At 55.7% G+C, this 13,938-nt stretch overlaps 1 protein-coding gene across 1 annotated transcript; it reads left to right on the forward strand.

The window, feature by feature from the left end:
• The first annotated feature begins 1,146 nt into the window (after positions 1-1,146).
• Positions 1,147-13,934, forward strand: PLK1 (polo like kinase 1). The gene is made up of 10 exons (XM_033101798.1): positions 1,147-4,872; positions 5,499-5,667; positions 6,877-7,021; positions 7,877-7,970; positions 9,251-9,470; positions 11,559-11,714; positions 12,709-12,786; positions 12,941-13,095; positions 13,194-13,376; positions 13,462-13,934. Exons 1-10 carry the CDS (start codon positions 4,465-4,467, stop codon positions 13,666-13,668), a joined length of 1,815 nt encoding a protein of 604 aa, XP_032957689.1. The 5' UTR covers positions 1,147-4,464; the 3' UTR covers positions 13,669-13,934.
• The last annotated feature ends 4 nt before the right edge of the window (positions 13,935-13,938 follow it).

A 13,938-nucleotide genomic window follows, 5' to 3' on the forward strand; every position in this document is an offset into this window, starting at 1 on the left:
TCCCAAAGGCCATCACAGTGCTGAAGGGCGTGGGCGCTGGACATGGCAGATCAGCTCCCAGCTCTGCACGTCCGGACAAGCTGTCTCCCCGACGAACCTCAGATGTCTCGTCCATCAAATGGGGAACATGTATAGGGACTGTGAAGGTCAGTTCCGTGCACGGTGGGATTCGGCTGTCTTGCTTTTTGCCACCAGTGAATTAGAATTTAAATTCTTTGAGAAGTGGAACCAGAGCAAGTCTCCATAACTGACGATTTTTGCTGGCATGGTTTCTGTCTATTGGAGCCTCTGGAAAGGGAGACAACATGAAAAGAGAGTCAATCCTTGGATGGAAATACACATTTGGAATTTGAAAAAGCAGTCGAATTGCTATTGAGCCCTTGCTGAATGAAATCTAATGTCTGAGCCAGACTGGTTGATGGCTGTCCAGTCGGATGTGTGTATTTCTGAGTGGGTCAGTTTGGACTCAGACTGACAAGATGAAAAGGAAGCCTCGCTTCTCACTTGGGCTTGGACCATGGCTGTCTGGCACTCAGCTTCTGCCTCTGCTGCTGCAGAAGAAAAGCCGCTGGCTCCCTGGGAATCCCGAATTCACTGATCCTGGTTGGTGGGGCCTGACTGGAAGCTGAAAACAGACCGGCCGCCATGCTCTGTGCCTGCTTCCCCGGGATCTGCGCGGGACTGGACTAGGCCCAGGACCACAGGAGACCTAGGACCTTTCGGAATCATGGACACACACATCGCAGCTGCCAGCTGGACCATCTGGGTCACATACAGATGCCCACAGCAAAGGGTTTGTTCTCTGATGGGACCCTTGAAATCAAGCTGCTGACCGGCCGTTTCTCTCTGCTGCAGAGGCGAATTGCATCCTGAGTTGTGATCCCTGCCAAAAGCTGCCAATCGGGGGAGGCCACATCGTGGGGACTGTGACCCCTCCTCCTGCTTTTGACACATGAGCCTCTGGGCCCCCTCTGGGGAACAGCTCACTGTTCTGCTTCTGGATTATTTGCAACTTGGCACAGCGGCCAATGGCCTGACTCTGCCTCCCCACTTTCCCTGGAACAGACACTGGGTAAGGTAGGTTGATTACTCCAGTGTGGCTGTTTCTAGGAGGCGATTCGTCTTTTCTAGGCTGCTCTCTGGATAAAAGGGGGAGGAGGTTATGGAGAAGCTTTTTGAAATTGTTGAGAATTCAGGATTTCATCCTCTCTGAGTCTGCGCAGGCTGCTGTAACCAAATAGCGCAGACGGGAGGGCTTCAACCGCAGAGATTGATTGTCTCTCAGTTCTAGAGGCCGGAAGTCCAAGATCAAGGTGTCAGCAAGTTTGGCTTCTCTTGAGGCCTCTGTCCTTGGTTTCTCCTGTGTCCTCACGTGGTCACCCCTCTGTCTGTGCGTCTGTGTCCTGCGCTCTTCTAAGGACACCTGTCATATTGGATTAGGGCTACCCTAAGGACCCCGTTTTATCTTAGGCACCGCTCTAAAGGCCCCATCTCCAATACAGTCCTGTTCTGAGTTATTGGGGTTGGGGCTGCAGCACGTGAATTTTGGGGGACAACAATTCAGTGCATAGCACATCTTGACCAATTCCTGAACACGTCTTTCTGGTTACTTGCTTTTATGCCTTTTGCGCACAGTCCTTCCAGATGGAAGGCCTGGATTCGAGTAAGAGGTGACTGACAAATGCAGACTTAGGATTGCGGATGGGCCGGACACGCTGCTTTTGTAACAGTGGAGCAAAAGCAAAAACCTGGCCCCGGGGAGCCTTGGGCAGGTGGAGGGCATTTCATATCTTTGTTCTGCAGAACTCCTCCTGGAAGCCCTCCCTTGAGCACGACCTGGGGGGCACAGCTGGCAGCACCATGACCTTACTGTCCACGCAGATCCCCTCCAGGTGCCATCCACACTCATGTGATGGATAAACTGGTATCCTGGGCAAGCAACACTGTGTGGAACTGGCTCCCATTGGGCTCCCGCAGGCTCCCCATATGCAGTCCCTCGGAAACCGAGGACTGGACCAGTTTCTCAGACTGGACTGGCAACCCCAGGGCAGGGCCCCATGATAGGAGGGAGGCGTCCCGGGGGACCTATGAACCTCTGCTGCCTGACTAGTGTACGTCCCTCCTGGGGTACCCTAACATCCCCAGCTCGTTTCTGGGGGGCTGCATGTGTCCTCTGGGTCACACTGTGTGTGCCCATCACCATGCTGGTTCAGGCTGCAGGTCAGCCCGGACTCCCTGGCCACAGCTGTGCTGTACCGGCCTCAGTGCCTGGGGTAAAACGACTCCCAGAGACCAAGGAGCAGGCCACCTGGCTTTCGAAGGTGGGCTTTTATGGTGAGCGGGGTTCTTTGATTTTAACTGGCTAATCCAGGACCCTAAGAGGTACTGAGATCAGTCCTGCAGGTTGGCCTGACCCTTCTGTGTGATCCTGGTGCAAAGGCACCTGGGCCAAGGGGTGAGCTTGCAGAAAAGGTAACAGCAGGCCTGAGGCTGCTCTCCTTACGAAGGCCTGCTGCGGGTTGGCCCTCGGCTGGCGCCTGGGAACTTGGACTGGGGGAGGCTTCTCACCGTTCCCTACAGGACGAGCAGCTCACTCTGCCTGAGCTGTGTGTGTAGACTGTGGTTTTGTTGAATACCTGCTTTCCTGTGGTAATCTGGAATCCGGTGTGCCCGGCAGGGGGCGCTACGTGAGCAGCCCCGGTAAAGCCCTGGGCACCGAGTCAGCTCCCCTGGTAGACACCATTTGGCATGTGTGGTCACAGCTCATTGCTGGGGAATTCAACATGTGTGACCCCACTGGGAGAGAACTCCGGGGAGCCTGTGCCTGCTTCCCTCCGGACTTGGCTTTCTGTGCCTTTCCCCTGGCTGATTTTGCTTCCTAGTCTTTCGCTGTAATGTCATCAAACGAGGAGGTGGCCTTGGGGACCCCCAACACAGGGCACAGGGGACTTCTGGGTGTCAGCAGCGTTCTTTCTCAGTCTGTTTACATGGGTGTGTCCAGTGTGTGAAACGTCGCCGAGCTGTGCAATTATGATATGTACACCTTTTCTGTACGTAGAATCAACTTCAACAAAAAGATGAAATAGAAGACTACACACCACGAGGATAAAGAATAATAACTTAATTTTTTGTTTAAACTCCCTTTTATTCAGCAAACGTTTGTCACCCCTTTTTACCTGGCGTTGCTCTGGGAGCCTGGGACATGGGGTAGGAGGGACGTCATCACCTCCTCTCAGTTTGTTGGGAGGCAGCTAAAGAGCGACTCAGAACGTGGGGGTTCTTGTTAGGCTCCATCAAACGCCTCGTGGGGCGCTAGGGACACAGAGAAGGGCTTCTGACTTGGGTGATTTGCCAGGGTTGCCACTCATGTATCTATGGAAGCCAGACAGTCAAAGGGGCAAAGGGGCCACAGCGGGGACCAGTGACAAGCTGGGAAAGTATGGAGGCATAGCATTGCCAGAGCTGCTAGCTTTTTTCAGGAAAAGCCACAGACCTGGATTTTTATGTGAGCTCTGTTGATTTTTGAGTGCTGTAAAATGAGTCATTTTAAAAAGGGAGGAGCCAGAGTTGGCCTCGGCCTACCGGTTGCCAGGCACTGTGCCAACCGGTCTGCTCCCTGGGCACTGGGAAATCCAGCCTTGAGCAAGCCAGACCTGCTGGCACGGTGGAGCCCTGCACGGTGCTTCTGAAACCTGTGTGTGTGTAGGACTCGTTAGGCAGATGGAAAGGCAGGTTCTCCCGGCAGGTCTGCCCTGGGCCTTGAGTGGGGTCTAACAAGCTCCCAGGTGAGGGTGATCCCGGCGGCCCCTGCACCGCGGGTTAAGTAGAGCTGCTCCGTAAGCCAGAAGGTTCCAGGAGCAGCCAGTGCTGGCAGGACGGGAGGAGGGGCCTTGCCCTGAACGTGCAAATTCCTGGCCAGCATCCTGGTTTTGCTTCGGTTTTAGTTTATTTGGGGTGTCGCAGGAGAGAGCTGATGGCGTGGGAGGCTTGTGCCAAGGCTCTCCCAGGCTACCTCTTGGCGCTGCCCGGTCTGTATCCGGAGGTTAAGTTCTAGAAGGCGGGTGGGTGTGGAGGAAGGTGTAGGGAAGCTTCCTGGAGGAGGTGCCTGTGAGCGCAGGAGCGTCCCAGGCGGCGGAGAAAGGGAGAAACCCCCCACTCCCGCTCTCCTCGGGTTGGCTGCCCAGCCACCCCACGTGGCTGCTGTGGGTGAGCCCCCGTCACTCAAGGTCGTGTGTCCTGCCCCGACCCCCCCAGCCCGCCTGCGTGAGGTTAAAAGGCTGCTGCGGGCAGAGCGCTCCCAGAGTGCCGCGCGGCGGGCGGGTTTGGATTTTAAATCCCCGCGGCCAATCAGTAGCGCGCAGGCCTTTGTAACGTTCCCGGCGCCGCGTTTGAATTCGAGGAGGAGCCGAGCGGTGTCAAACCTCTGGCCAGACCCTGCTAGGGCCGCTGAGCAATTCCGGGGACATGAACGCGGCGGCAACTGCAGGGAAGCTGGCGCGGGCAGGAGCCGAACCAGGGAAAGCCGGGGGCCCCGGAGCTGCAGCTCCCGGGGCCCCGGCGGCCGGCCCGCCGGCGAAAGAGATCCCGGAGGTCCTAGTGGACCCACGCAGCCGGCGGCGCTACCTGCGGGGCCGCTTTCTGGGGAAGGGCGGCTTCGCCAAGTGCTTCGAGATCTCGGACGCGGACACGAAGGAGGTGTTCGCGGGCAAGATCGTGCCCAAGTCGCTGCTGCTGAAGCCGCACCAGAAGGAGAAGATGTCCATGGAGATATCTATTCACCGCAGCCTCGCCCACCAGCACGTCGTGGGCTTCCACGGGTTTTTCGAGGACAACGACTTCGTGTTCGTGGTGCTGGAGCTCTGCCGCCGGAGGGTGAGTGTCGCTGCGGGGGCACTGGGGTTACTGGGGGCCGGGCTTGGGGCGCTCCGACCCGGAGCTGCCGGAAAAGGGGCGCCCGGGGCTAGGAGGTGCTGGGAACCCCGAGCTTAGAGGTGGGAAACGTCTCGGCCGAGCTTGGAGCTGCCGGGGGAGGGGGTTCCGGTGACGTGAGCCGCGGTCGTGCTGGCTGCTGGGGACGGTGGCTCCTGGACGCTGCGTGTGGGCGAGGGCGGAGGCCACTTGGGGGGAACCTTGGTAATGAACCCGAGGGCTTCCGGATTGCTAAAGGTGGAGTCCCCGGGAAGGGGTGCTGTGGACGGGAGCTTCCGAAGTGGCGTTGGATCTGGGAGACCGTGGGTGGGGCCAGACTTGGGAGGGTCAGCAAAGGGGTCTGCTGCTGCCAAGAGGCCGAGGGGAGCTGAGATAGGCGTCCTAAGTCAGGGAGCTAGTGGGAGAGGGGCTGCCCTGAACGATTGTGGTCAGGCTCGGGAGAGGCCAGAGGCTGGTTGTCCTGGAGAAGAAATGGGAGGGGGTCCTGGGCCTCCCTCACCTGATGCTGCCGCCGCCGCCCTGGGACCTCGGTGGCGACCCCCCATTTCCTCTCCCCTTCCCCCACGCAGTCTCTCCTGGAGCTGCACAAACGCAGGAAAGCCCTGACCGAGCCCGAGGCCCGCTACTACCTACGGCAGATTGTCCTGGGCTGCCAGTACCTGCACCTGAACCGCGTCATTCACCGGGACCTCAAGCTGGGCAACCTCTTTCTGAACGAGGACCTGGAGGTGAAAATAGGTGAGGTGCTGGGCGCTACAAAGTGGGGGTGAGGGGACAGGGAGGGGGTCGGTGGTCAGCAGCCCCGGCTGACGGCCGGCTCTGAATTTCAGCCTGCAGTTCTACAGGACATCTCTGTGGACTGACTGTGTGCTCGCCACCCAAAGTCTGTTTCCCTGCGACGCCACGTTTCTGACTCCCTGTCCCCTCCTCCTCCTCCCCCTACCCCTTTCCCCCTGATAGCCACCCTTCTGGTGTCTGTACCTACGAGTTTGTTTGTTTGTTGCTTTCTATTTTATATGCCACATAGGAGTGAAACAGTTCTTGTCCCTTTCTGTCTGACTTATTTCACTTAGCAGGATACTCGCCAGATCCATCCATGTTGTAGCACATGGCAGTGTTTCATCTTTCCTGTGGCTGAGCGGGATCCCACTGTGTCTATATGTACCCCCTTTTTGTCCGATCATCCATCAAAGGGCAGCTGGGTTGTTTCCTTGTTGGGGGCTATTATAAATAATGCTGCAATGAACATAGGGGTGCATACACCTTTATGAACACGGGTTTTCAAATTTTTCGGGTAGATACCCAGAAGAGGGACTGCTGGGTCACGTGGTAGCTCTGTTCTTAAGTTTCTGAGGAACCTCCATCCTGTTTTCCATAGTGGCTGCACCAGTTTACATTCCCACCAGCCGTGTGCAAGGGGGCCCTTTGCTCCACAGCCTCTCCAACACATGTTATTTCTTACACAGTATTTTTTTTTCCTAAAGAATTTGGATTTGTTTCCCCTTTTTTAAATTGGGAGGCTTGACGTAAGTTTTGACTTGGGGCCCCTTTTAAACAGTCCAGCAGAGCAGGAACAGCGTTCCTTAAGGGCAGCTCTTTGCTGGGCTGAAAAGGCTGTCCCCTTCAGACCCCATCTGGTTTGCCACAGTCCCCACCCCTCCCTATTACCCCACAAAGGTGCCTCGTCACAGTCTGGAAGTTCACTTGCTTGATCCCTGAAGACATTTGAATTTTGCTATCCCCATCTTAGCTCTCCTTTCCAGGAGGAGGACTCGCAGGGCCCCTGGGAGGCCATTCCCTGGCCAGCATGCTGGGAGGGTTCCTGGGCACACAAGCAACAGAGGCTCGGGGGATGCGAGAACCCCCTTCTCGGAGGTCACACCTGAGCCGGCTGTCCACACGGACAGAGGACAGAGCCCGCACCTGAGTGTCTCCTCTCCGTCCCAGGGGATTTTGGACTGGCAACCAAAGTCGAGTATGACGGGGAACGGAAGAAGACCCTCTGTGGGACTCCGAATTACATAGCTCCCGAGGTGCTGAGCAAGAAGGGACACAGTTTCGAGGTGGACGTGTGGTCCATCGGCTGCATCATGTAAGTTGGGCCTCTGCAGGGGCCCCTTTGGAAATCTCACCTATGAACCGACCTGCCCGTGGAAAGTCCACTTCAGAGGACAGACTGCCCCCAAACAAAGCCTAGTTTCCATTTCTTTTCCTGTCACTGGTGTGTCCTAGAGGATTCCGACAGCCTGGGCCGGGGCAGGGGAGGGAAGGTCTCCACCAATCTGCCATAGGCCTGGCCATTCAAAGTCTGGTCCACAGGTGTCTGGTCCACCTTTGAGAAATGCAGACTCGTAGGGCCCAGACAGCTGGGTCAGAACCTGCATTTCAGCCGGATCCCTGGCTGGTTCTTGTGCACAGTGAGGTTCTAGAGCCGCGGATCCAGAAAGCAGCATCGGGCGGGAGAGCTGGTGGGAGGAGGTGCCCGTGGTCTGCCTGGGTCAGGGCGTCACAGGTAGCTGGGGGCGTGGAGCCTTTCAGGTGTCACCTTCCTGACTGGTGTCGGCTGGATCCTGGAGAGACAGAGATAGCCTGTGGCAGCGGCTTTCATCCTCCTTTCCAGTGGGGCTTTTTCATCAAATGGACGCTTCAGGCTTTAGTACAGGACGATTAGCATGGAGCTGCCTCTGCAGGAGCCGTAGCCCACCCACCTTGGGGCCCTGGGAAAGTGCAGGCCGATGCCGAGAAACACTGGCCCATAGGACCCCTGGGCTCATTGCCTGTTCCTGCTGAGGGCTCTTCCCACCAGTGTCCTGCTTCTTGGGGACTGTCCTCGGGGTCAGAGGGAGTGTCCAGAGGGTGCCTGGCCTCCGGCCTGGCCCTGAGACGATTTCTCCTGCATCAGTGTTTTGGCCAGGAGCCTTGAGCCACCCCCACCTTGTGCTTCCAGGTACACCTTGTTAGTGGGTAAACCGCCTTTTGAGACGTCTTGCCTGAAAGAGACCTATCTCCGCATCAAGAAGAACGACTACAGTATCCCCAAGGTGACTAAAGACACCGGACATTGACATTTATTTTGGGTCCCCTCCCCCCCCGCCAAAGAAAAGCTGTTTACTGAGCCTAGCTAGATTCTGGGGACACAGATGGGTCAACCCCACTCCTTGGGTAGCTAGCTGCCAAGCTTCAGAGGGTCCGTGTCTGGAACGGCTCACAGAACTGGACATGTGTGCACAAGGCTTTCTTCCCCCCGGGGGCAGTTTGTCAATTCCCAAAGGTTGCGAGGACAACCTGAAAGGTGTGTGAAAAGACAATCACAGAAAAGACAGGGAGCAGGAGACAGAAGTAGAGGTGCCGCGGGAGCTCTGGGAGCTGACTGTCGTGATTCAAAGGGCAGGGGGCCCAGAGCTTCTACAGTAGCCCCCGTCCGTACAGTGGAGTCACGTGGCTAACAGCTCACCGTGTGCCTTGCAGGCAGTAAGCACTCCTGGACCACTGTGCATGCACAGGTGTGTGTTTCCACAACCACCAGACTGAGTGCATCGAAAGGAAGAGCCTGTTCCTATGGCCGCTTTCCAGTTTGGTGCCCTGGCCGCATGCCCTGTCCCCTAGGGACAGACAGTCCTGAACTGTCAGGCGAACACAGCTTGAGGTGGTTCAGAGTGTGGGTCCTTGAGCCGACCCGACAGCCTCAGTGGGTGCTGGCGCTGCCCCTTACCACGTGTGTGTTCTTAGGTGCTCGACCTCACTGTGCCTCAGTTTCCTCGTCTGCAGGAGACGTGTGGTAATAGAGAGCTCCACGCCTTAGACATTTTCGTGAGCGTCGAATGAGTTAACGTATGTAACGTGCTTAGAGTACTTTCCTGGCACCTAGTAGGTGCGCAGTTAATGCCAGGCTGTTACAGCGCCTGTGACCGTGCTAGGTTATACCCCCTGGAGTCTTCTCTCTAGGGCTCCAGGCTTGTGCTGGGCCCCCATTTTACAGATGAAGACCACAAAGCCCTAGAAAGTTGGGTTCCTTGTCACAGCTGGTGTTCAGGACAGAACTGGGACTCAAACCAGTTCTGAGGTCTGTGACCTCAGAAGGTGTGTTGTCAAGTGCTATCTGTCCTCGTGGCGAGAAGCAAGCAAGAGCAACTTCAGGGCCAGATGACCTCACATCAACCTTGAGTTTCATGAGGGAGGAGAAGTGTAGTACAGCCGGCAGTGGGGCCCTTGGCATTGTCTCTGTCACTGCCGGGCGTGTTGGAGACCAGGGCTGCATGTGGCTGTACCACGCTCGGTCCCCAGCACATCTTGCTACAGCTCTCTCTCCCCTCTGCTCCAGCACATCAACCCCGTGGCCGCCTCCCTCATCCAGAAGATGCTGCAGACGGATCCCACGGCGCGCCCCACCATTCATGAGCTGCTCGAAGACGAATTCTTCACTTCTGGCTACATCCCCGCCCGTCTCCCCATCACCTGCCTCACCATCCCTCCCAGGTTCTCCATCGCTCCCAGCAGCCTGGACCCCAGCAGCCGGAAGCCCCTCTCAGTGCTCAATAAAGGTAAAGTGGGGGCTGGGGAGACAGCAGCCCCCGGAGAGCACCTGGGCTTCAGCGGTGTGGGTGGGTGGCCGCAGATCTCAGGTGCAGTAGGACAGGCCCTGGTCCTGGAAGCCGCGGCCCCATCCTCCTGTGGCAAACGCCCTTCCCCTCGGCCCTCTCATCAGGCCCCAAAGCAGCTCATCAGGCCCCAAAAGAGATCATACGCCACACCTGAAAAGTTCTGACCACTTAAAAAATTCTTAGCATCACTCTTGCATGGTTCATTGAAAAACTATGAAAAAGTTCAGATACACACCTTCAGCTGAGGGCAGCAGACTCCCAGGCCCCCACTTACCAAGATTTGGTCACAGTTGCTTCGTCTCTCCTTTTTTGTTCCTTTGCAGTATTTTCATGTTACCCCAGACACCTTACCACTCTACCCCTGTGCACGCCAGTGTGTGTCCCTTTAAAAAGATGGACATTTTCGTATAAAACCACGTGCCATTGATCACGTTGTCATTGTTGCTTCAGAAGACAGAAGTAGGAAGTACACAATTTGGGGGAGAAAACCTTGAGTTATGATGATATTTCTGACTCACACTTTTTCAACGTTTTATTTTGTTATTTCAAACTTACGAAAAGGGGTAACAGACAAAACCTCCTCTACCCGCCTCACGCACATCCACAGTTAGCACATTTTTCCACGTTTGCTTCATCAATCGATCAGTCCCTCCCTTCCTTCTGAACTATTTGAGAGGAAGTTGTATACGTCCTGTCCTTTACAATTTAATACTTCAGTGTATGTTTCCAGAAACAAAGATTCTTTTACATAACCACAGCGCATGACACAGTTACGAAGTTCAGGAAATTAAACGCCAACACAATCCTGTCATACAGCCATCGTTTTCTCCACTGTGGAGTTGCTACTTTTCTTTCGGTAATTTACAGGTGTCTGATTCAAATAGAATATTACAGGATTTTTACTTCTTTAATTTTATATTTGTATTTCTTTTAGACTGAAAACCTTGTGTCCTTATATTAACAGACTTACATTTTGCAGCATATATAAACTAGTTCCTGTGTTTTATTTTCTTGCAGTGCTGTTTGTCCTTGGAATATATTTCACTAAGGATATATAGTGTAAAAAAAAAATCACTTGAATTACCTGTTTTCCCTGTGCAGATATAGCCCCAAGTTAATGTACACCAATTCAGCGCATAAATTCATTTATTTCGGTTATAATCTAATACTGTTACTGTAAGGATCACCTCTTTTCTTTTGGTATGTATTCCCTATTGACATTTCTTTGTACTGGTGATGTCATTCAGATCACGGGGTCTGATGGGTGTCTGCCCTGCAGAGTGACTGTTTTCTCTTTGTAATTAATACCTGCCTTGCTGGGAGCTACTGTGAGACTGTCCTATGTGTCCAAGTCCCAAATATTCTTTTACACTTAAGTCCTTATCACAGCATAGTTCTTTAAAATTGAAAACTCTGATCTCTAAATATTTTTAAGAAGAATTTCATAGGAGAATGAGCACGTATTGGAGGGGAGAGAATTAAATATTTAAGCATAAATAAAAGTCATCCATGCTTCTACCGCTCAAACATAACCCATGTCAGGCTTGCACTGTGGACTAGCTGTGTTCTAGACTCCTTTTGGTTGTGTATAAGTATGTAAAGCAGATTTGAGGTTGGAAGAATCTCTTGTGTTTTCATGAAAGTCCTCATCTTGCTTCCTTGTGGTTTACCACACTTCTAGTCTCTCGGGAGCTGAAGATACTTTTAGTTCTCAGTTTGCAGCGGACTGCTCCGAGCTGCTGGTACCTCTGAGCTGTCTCCCTGAGGGACCTGCAGCGTCAGAGGCCTGAGTGTCTGACACTCTGGGTCCTAAAGGGCGTGGCCTGGTCCTGGAGGTGCCAGTGAGTGCTGTTGCTGTCCTTAGAGCATGCGCTCTACTAACCTGGCACTGACTCAGTTTACCCAAAGCAATGGCAGCTAAGAGTTTTTCTCTGGGGAGAGCGCCAGCTGTGGCAAGGGTCCCGTGCCTCTCCCCATCTGCTGCTTTTGTGCCCAGCTAATGGCCGTGTCCCATCTTCTTCTTGCTAGGCATGGGGAACCCCGTGTCTGAGCGGCCCCGAGAAAAGGAGGAACCAGCGGTCCGGGAGACGACGGACACAGTTGGCTGCCACCTTGGTGACATGCTGCAGCAGTTACACAGCGTCAATGCCTCCAAGCCCTCAGAGCGGGGGCTGGTGAGGCAAGGTGGGCACTGCGGGGCCTGCGGAGGCTCCCTGGGGCATCCGGAGAGGGCAGGGCAGGCTCAGCCTGCAGTGTGCTGCTTCATCCGGGCCTGTCTCCATAGGGTCAGTTCCCCATTTCCTGTGGACTAAAACCCCCGTGAGTTAGCCTGGCGCCCAAGGCCCTCCGGGGTCCGGCCCTTTCCTTTCTCGAACTCGTGTTCTGTCCCGCGTGCCCCTCTTCCAGTGCCTCAGGATACTGCCTTTGTACACTTGTACACGCCGTTTGTTCTGGCCGGTGAATTCCTGGTTAGCCGTCAGGACAGCGAAGTCGCAGACCCACGCGTGCTCCAGCCTCAGGGCGTGGCTCTCTCTGTTCCTTCTGGAACGCCCTCCCTCCAGACACCTGCAGGGCTCATACTCTCAGCCCTCACCTGTCTGCCCCAGTGCCCCCTCTGTGAGCAGCTCCCCTCTCGGGCCCCCACTCCTAGCCCTGTCACCCCCTGCACTTGCTGTGTCTTTCTGCATAGCTCTTCTCACCTGATGTGTTCCCAAGTTTCCGTGTTAGTTTCCTGTATTCACCAGAAGGGATTATCCAGACACTGAGTGTGACATCTGTAGTTGTCTGTCTTCTCACAATGTTTAAATCACTCAAAACTGGGAAACTAGATAATCCGCCAGCCACTGACGCACCATGATGGAAGCAACTTAAATACTTTGTCCATATTTATTTTGAGGAGCTCTGTCGGTGAAGGCGGGGTTTCTGTCATCACTCACTGCACCCATGCCAGTGCCTGGCTGGCGCACGGTCGGCCTTTGATTAACGGGGTCAACTGAATGAACGAGTGGGGCTTGGCGCTCTGCACCGCTGCTTGTCTGAGCCTGCGGGGGCAGGGGCCCGCTTTGCTCTGGGGGCCCGGGGCCACTTGGCTGAGCCCTGTGGTGTCCAGCGAGCCTGCCCTGTGTGGCCACCTGAGGGAAGAGGTGGTCCTGACAACCGTCTCCTGTTTCCATCCCAGAGGAGGCCGAGGACCCCGCCTGCATCCCCATCTTCTGGGTCAGCAAGTGGGTGGACTACTCGGACAAGTACGGCCTCGGTAGGTTTCTCCCGCGTGTGGCCCCTGACCCCTGGACTCGGCCAGGCTCTTGCCTTTTTTGGCTGCCGGCTCCTCCTCTCTCAACTGTCCCACCTCCAGCCCGGGCGACCCAAGGCCTCCTGCCCGCTTTCTGAGGTCTCCCCACTACTGCTAGGGTACCAGCTGTGCGACAACAGCGTGGGCGTGCTCTTCAATGACTCCACACGCCTCATCCTCTACAACGACGGTGACAGCTTGCAGTACATCGAGCGTGATGGCACGGAGTCCTACCTCACGGTGAATTCGCATCCCAACTCCTTGTTAAAGAAGGTGAGTGCGCGTCCTGGGGGTGCCTGCGCCGCCAGGGCGGGGGGCGCTGCCCGAGCAGGGCGGCCACCAGCCCCGACGCCCTCTCTCTCTCCGCCCAGATCACCCTCCTCAAGTATTTCCGGAACTACATGAGTGAGCACTTGCTGAAGGCGGGCGCCAACATCACACCGCGGGAAGGGGACGAGCTGGCCCGCCTGCCGTACCTGCGCACCTGGTTCCGCACGCGCAGCGCCATCGTCCTGCACCTGAGCAACGGCTGCGTGCAGATCAACTTCTTCCAGGTGAGTTGGCGGCAGGAATGGAGTGGGGGGCGGGGCTGTCTTCCCTGGGCGTCCCCCATCACCCTCCATCTGTGCGCCCCCCCAGGACCACACCAAACTCATCCTGTGCCCCCTGATGGCCGCCGTCACCTACATCAATGAGAAGCGGGACTTCCGCACGTACCGCCTGAGCCTCCTGGAGGAGTACGGCTGCTCCCGGGAGCTGGCCAGCCGGCTCCGCTACGCGCGCACCATGGTGGACAAGCTGCTGAGCTCACACTCGGCCACCAGCCGCCACAAGGCTTCCTCGTAGCCCCTCCGGACTGGTGTCCCCACCCCCCGGACCGTGGCCCCTCTGCTTAGCTCCCACGGGACTGGTTCTTGTCGTGTGCCCCAAGCCCTGGGGGCAGGGGACAGACCCACGGCATCCTTGCAGGTGGGGCTGCTGTGTAAATTATTTTTGTACATGTTCTGGTGTGTGTTCTGGGCCCTTCCCTCTGGACCCCACCATATGAATTGTGCAGAATGTCCCTCTTGGATTCGGCACTATCCTTTCCTTGTCTTTATATACATTAAACACGTG

The sequence above is a fragment of the Rhinolophus ferrumequinum genome (genome assembly GCF_004115265.2).
Source record: "Rhinolophus ferrumequinum isolate MPI-CBG mRhiFer1 chromosome 15 unlocalized genomic scaffold, mRhiFer1_v1.p scaffold_54_arrow_ctg1_1, whole genome shotgun sequence".
NCBI classification, from domain to species: Eukaryota; Metazoa; Chordata; class Mammalia; order Chiroptera; family Rhinolophidae; genus Rhinolophus; species Rhinolophus ferrumequinum.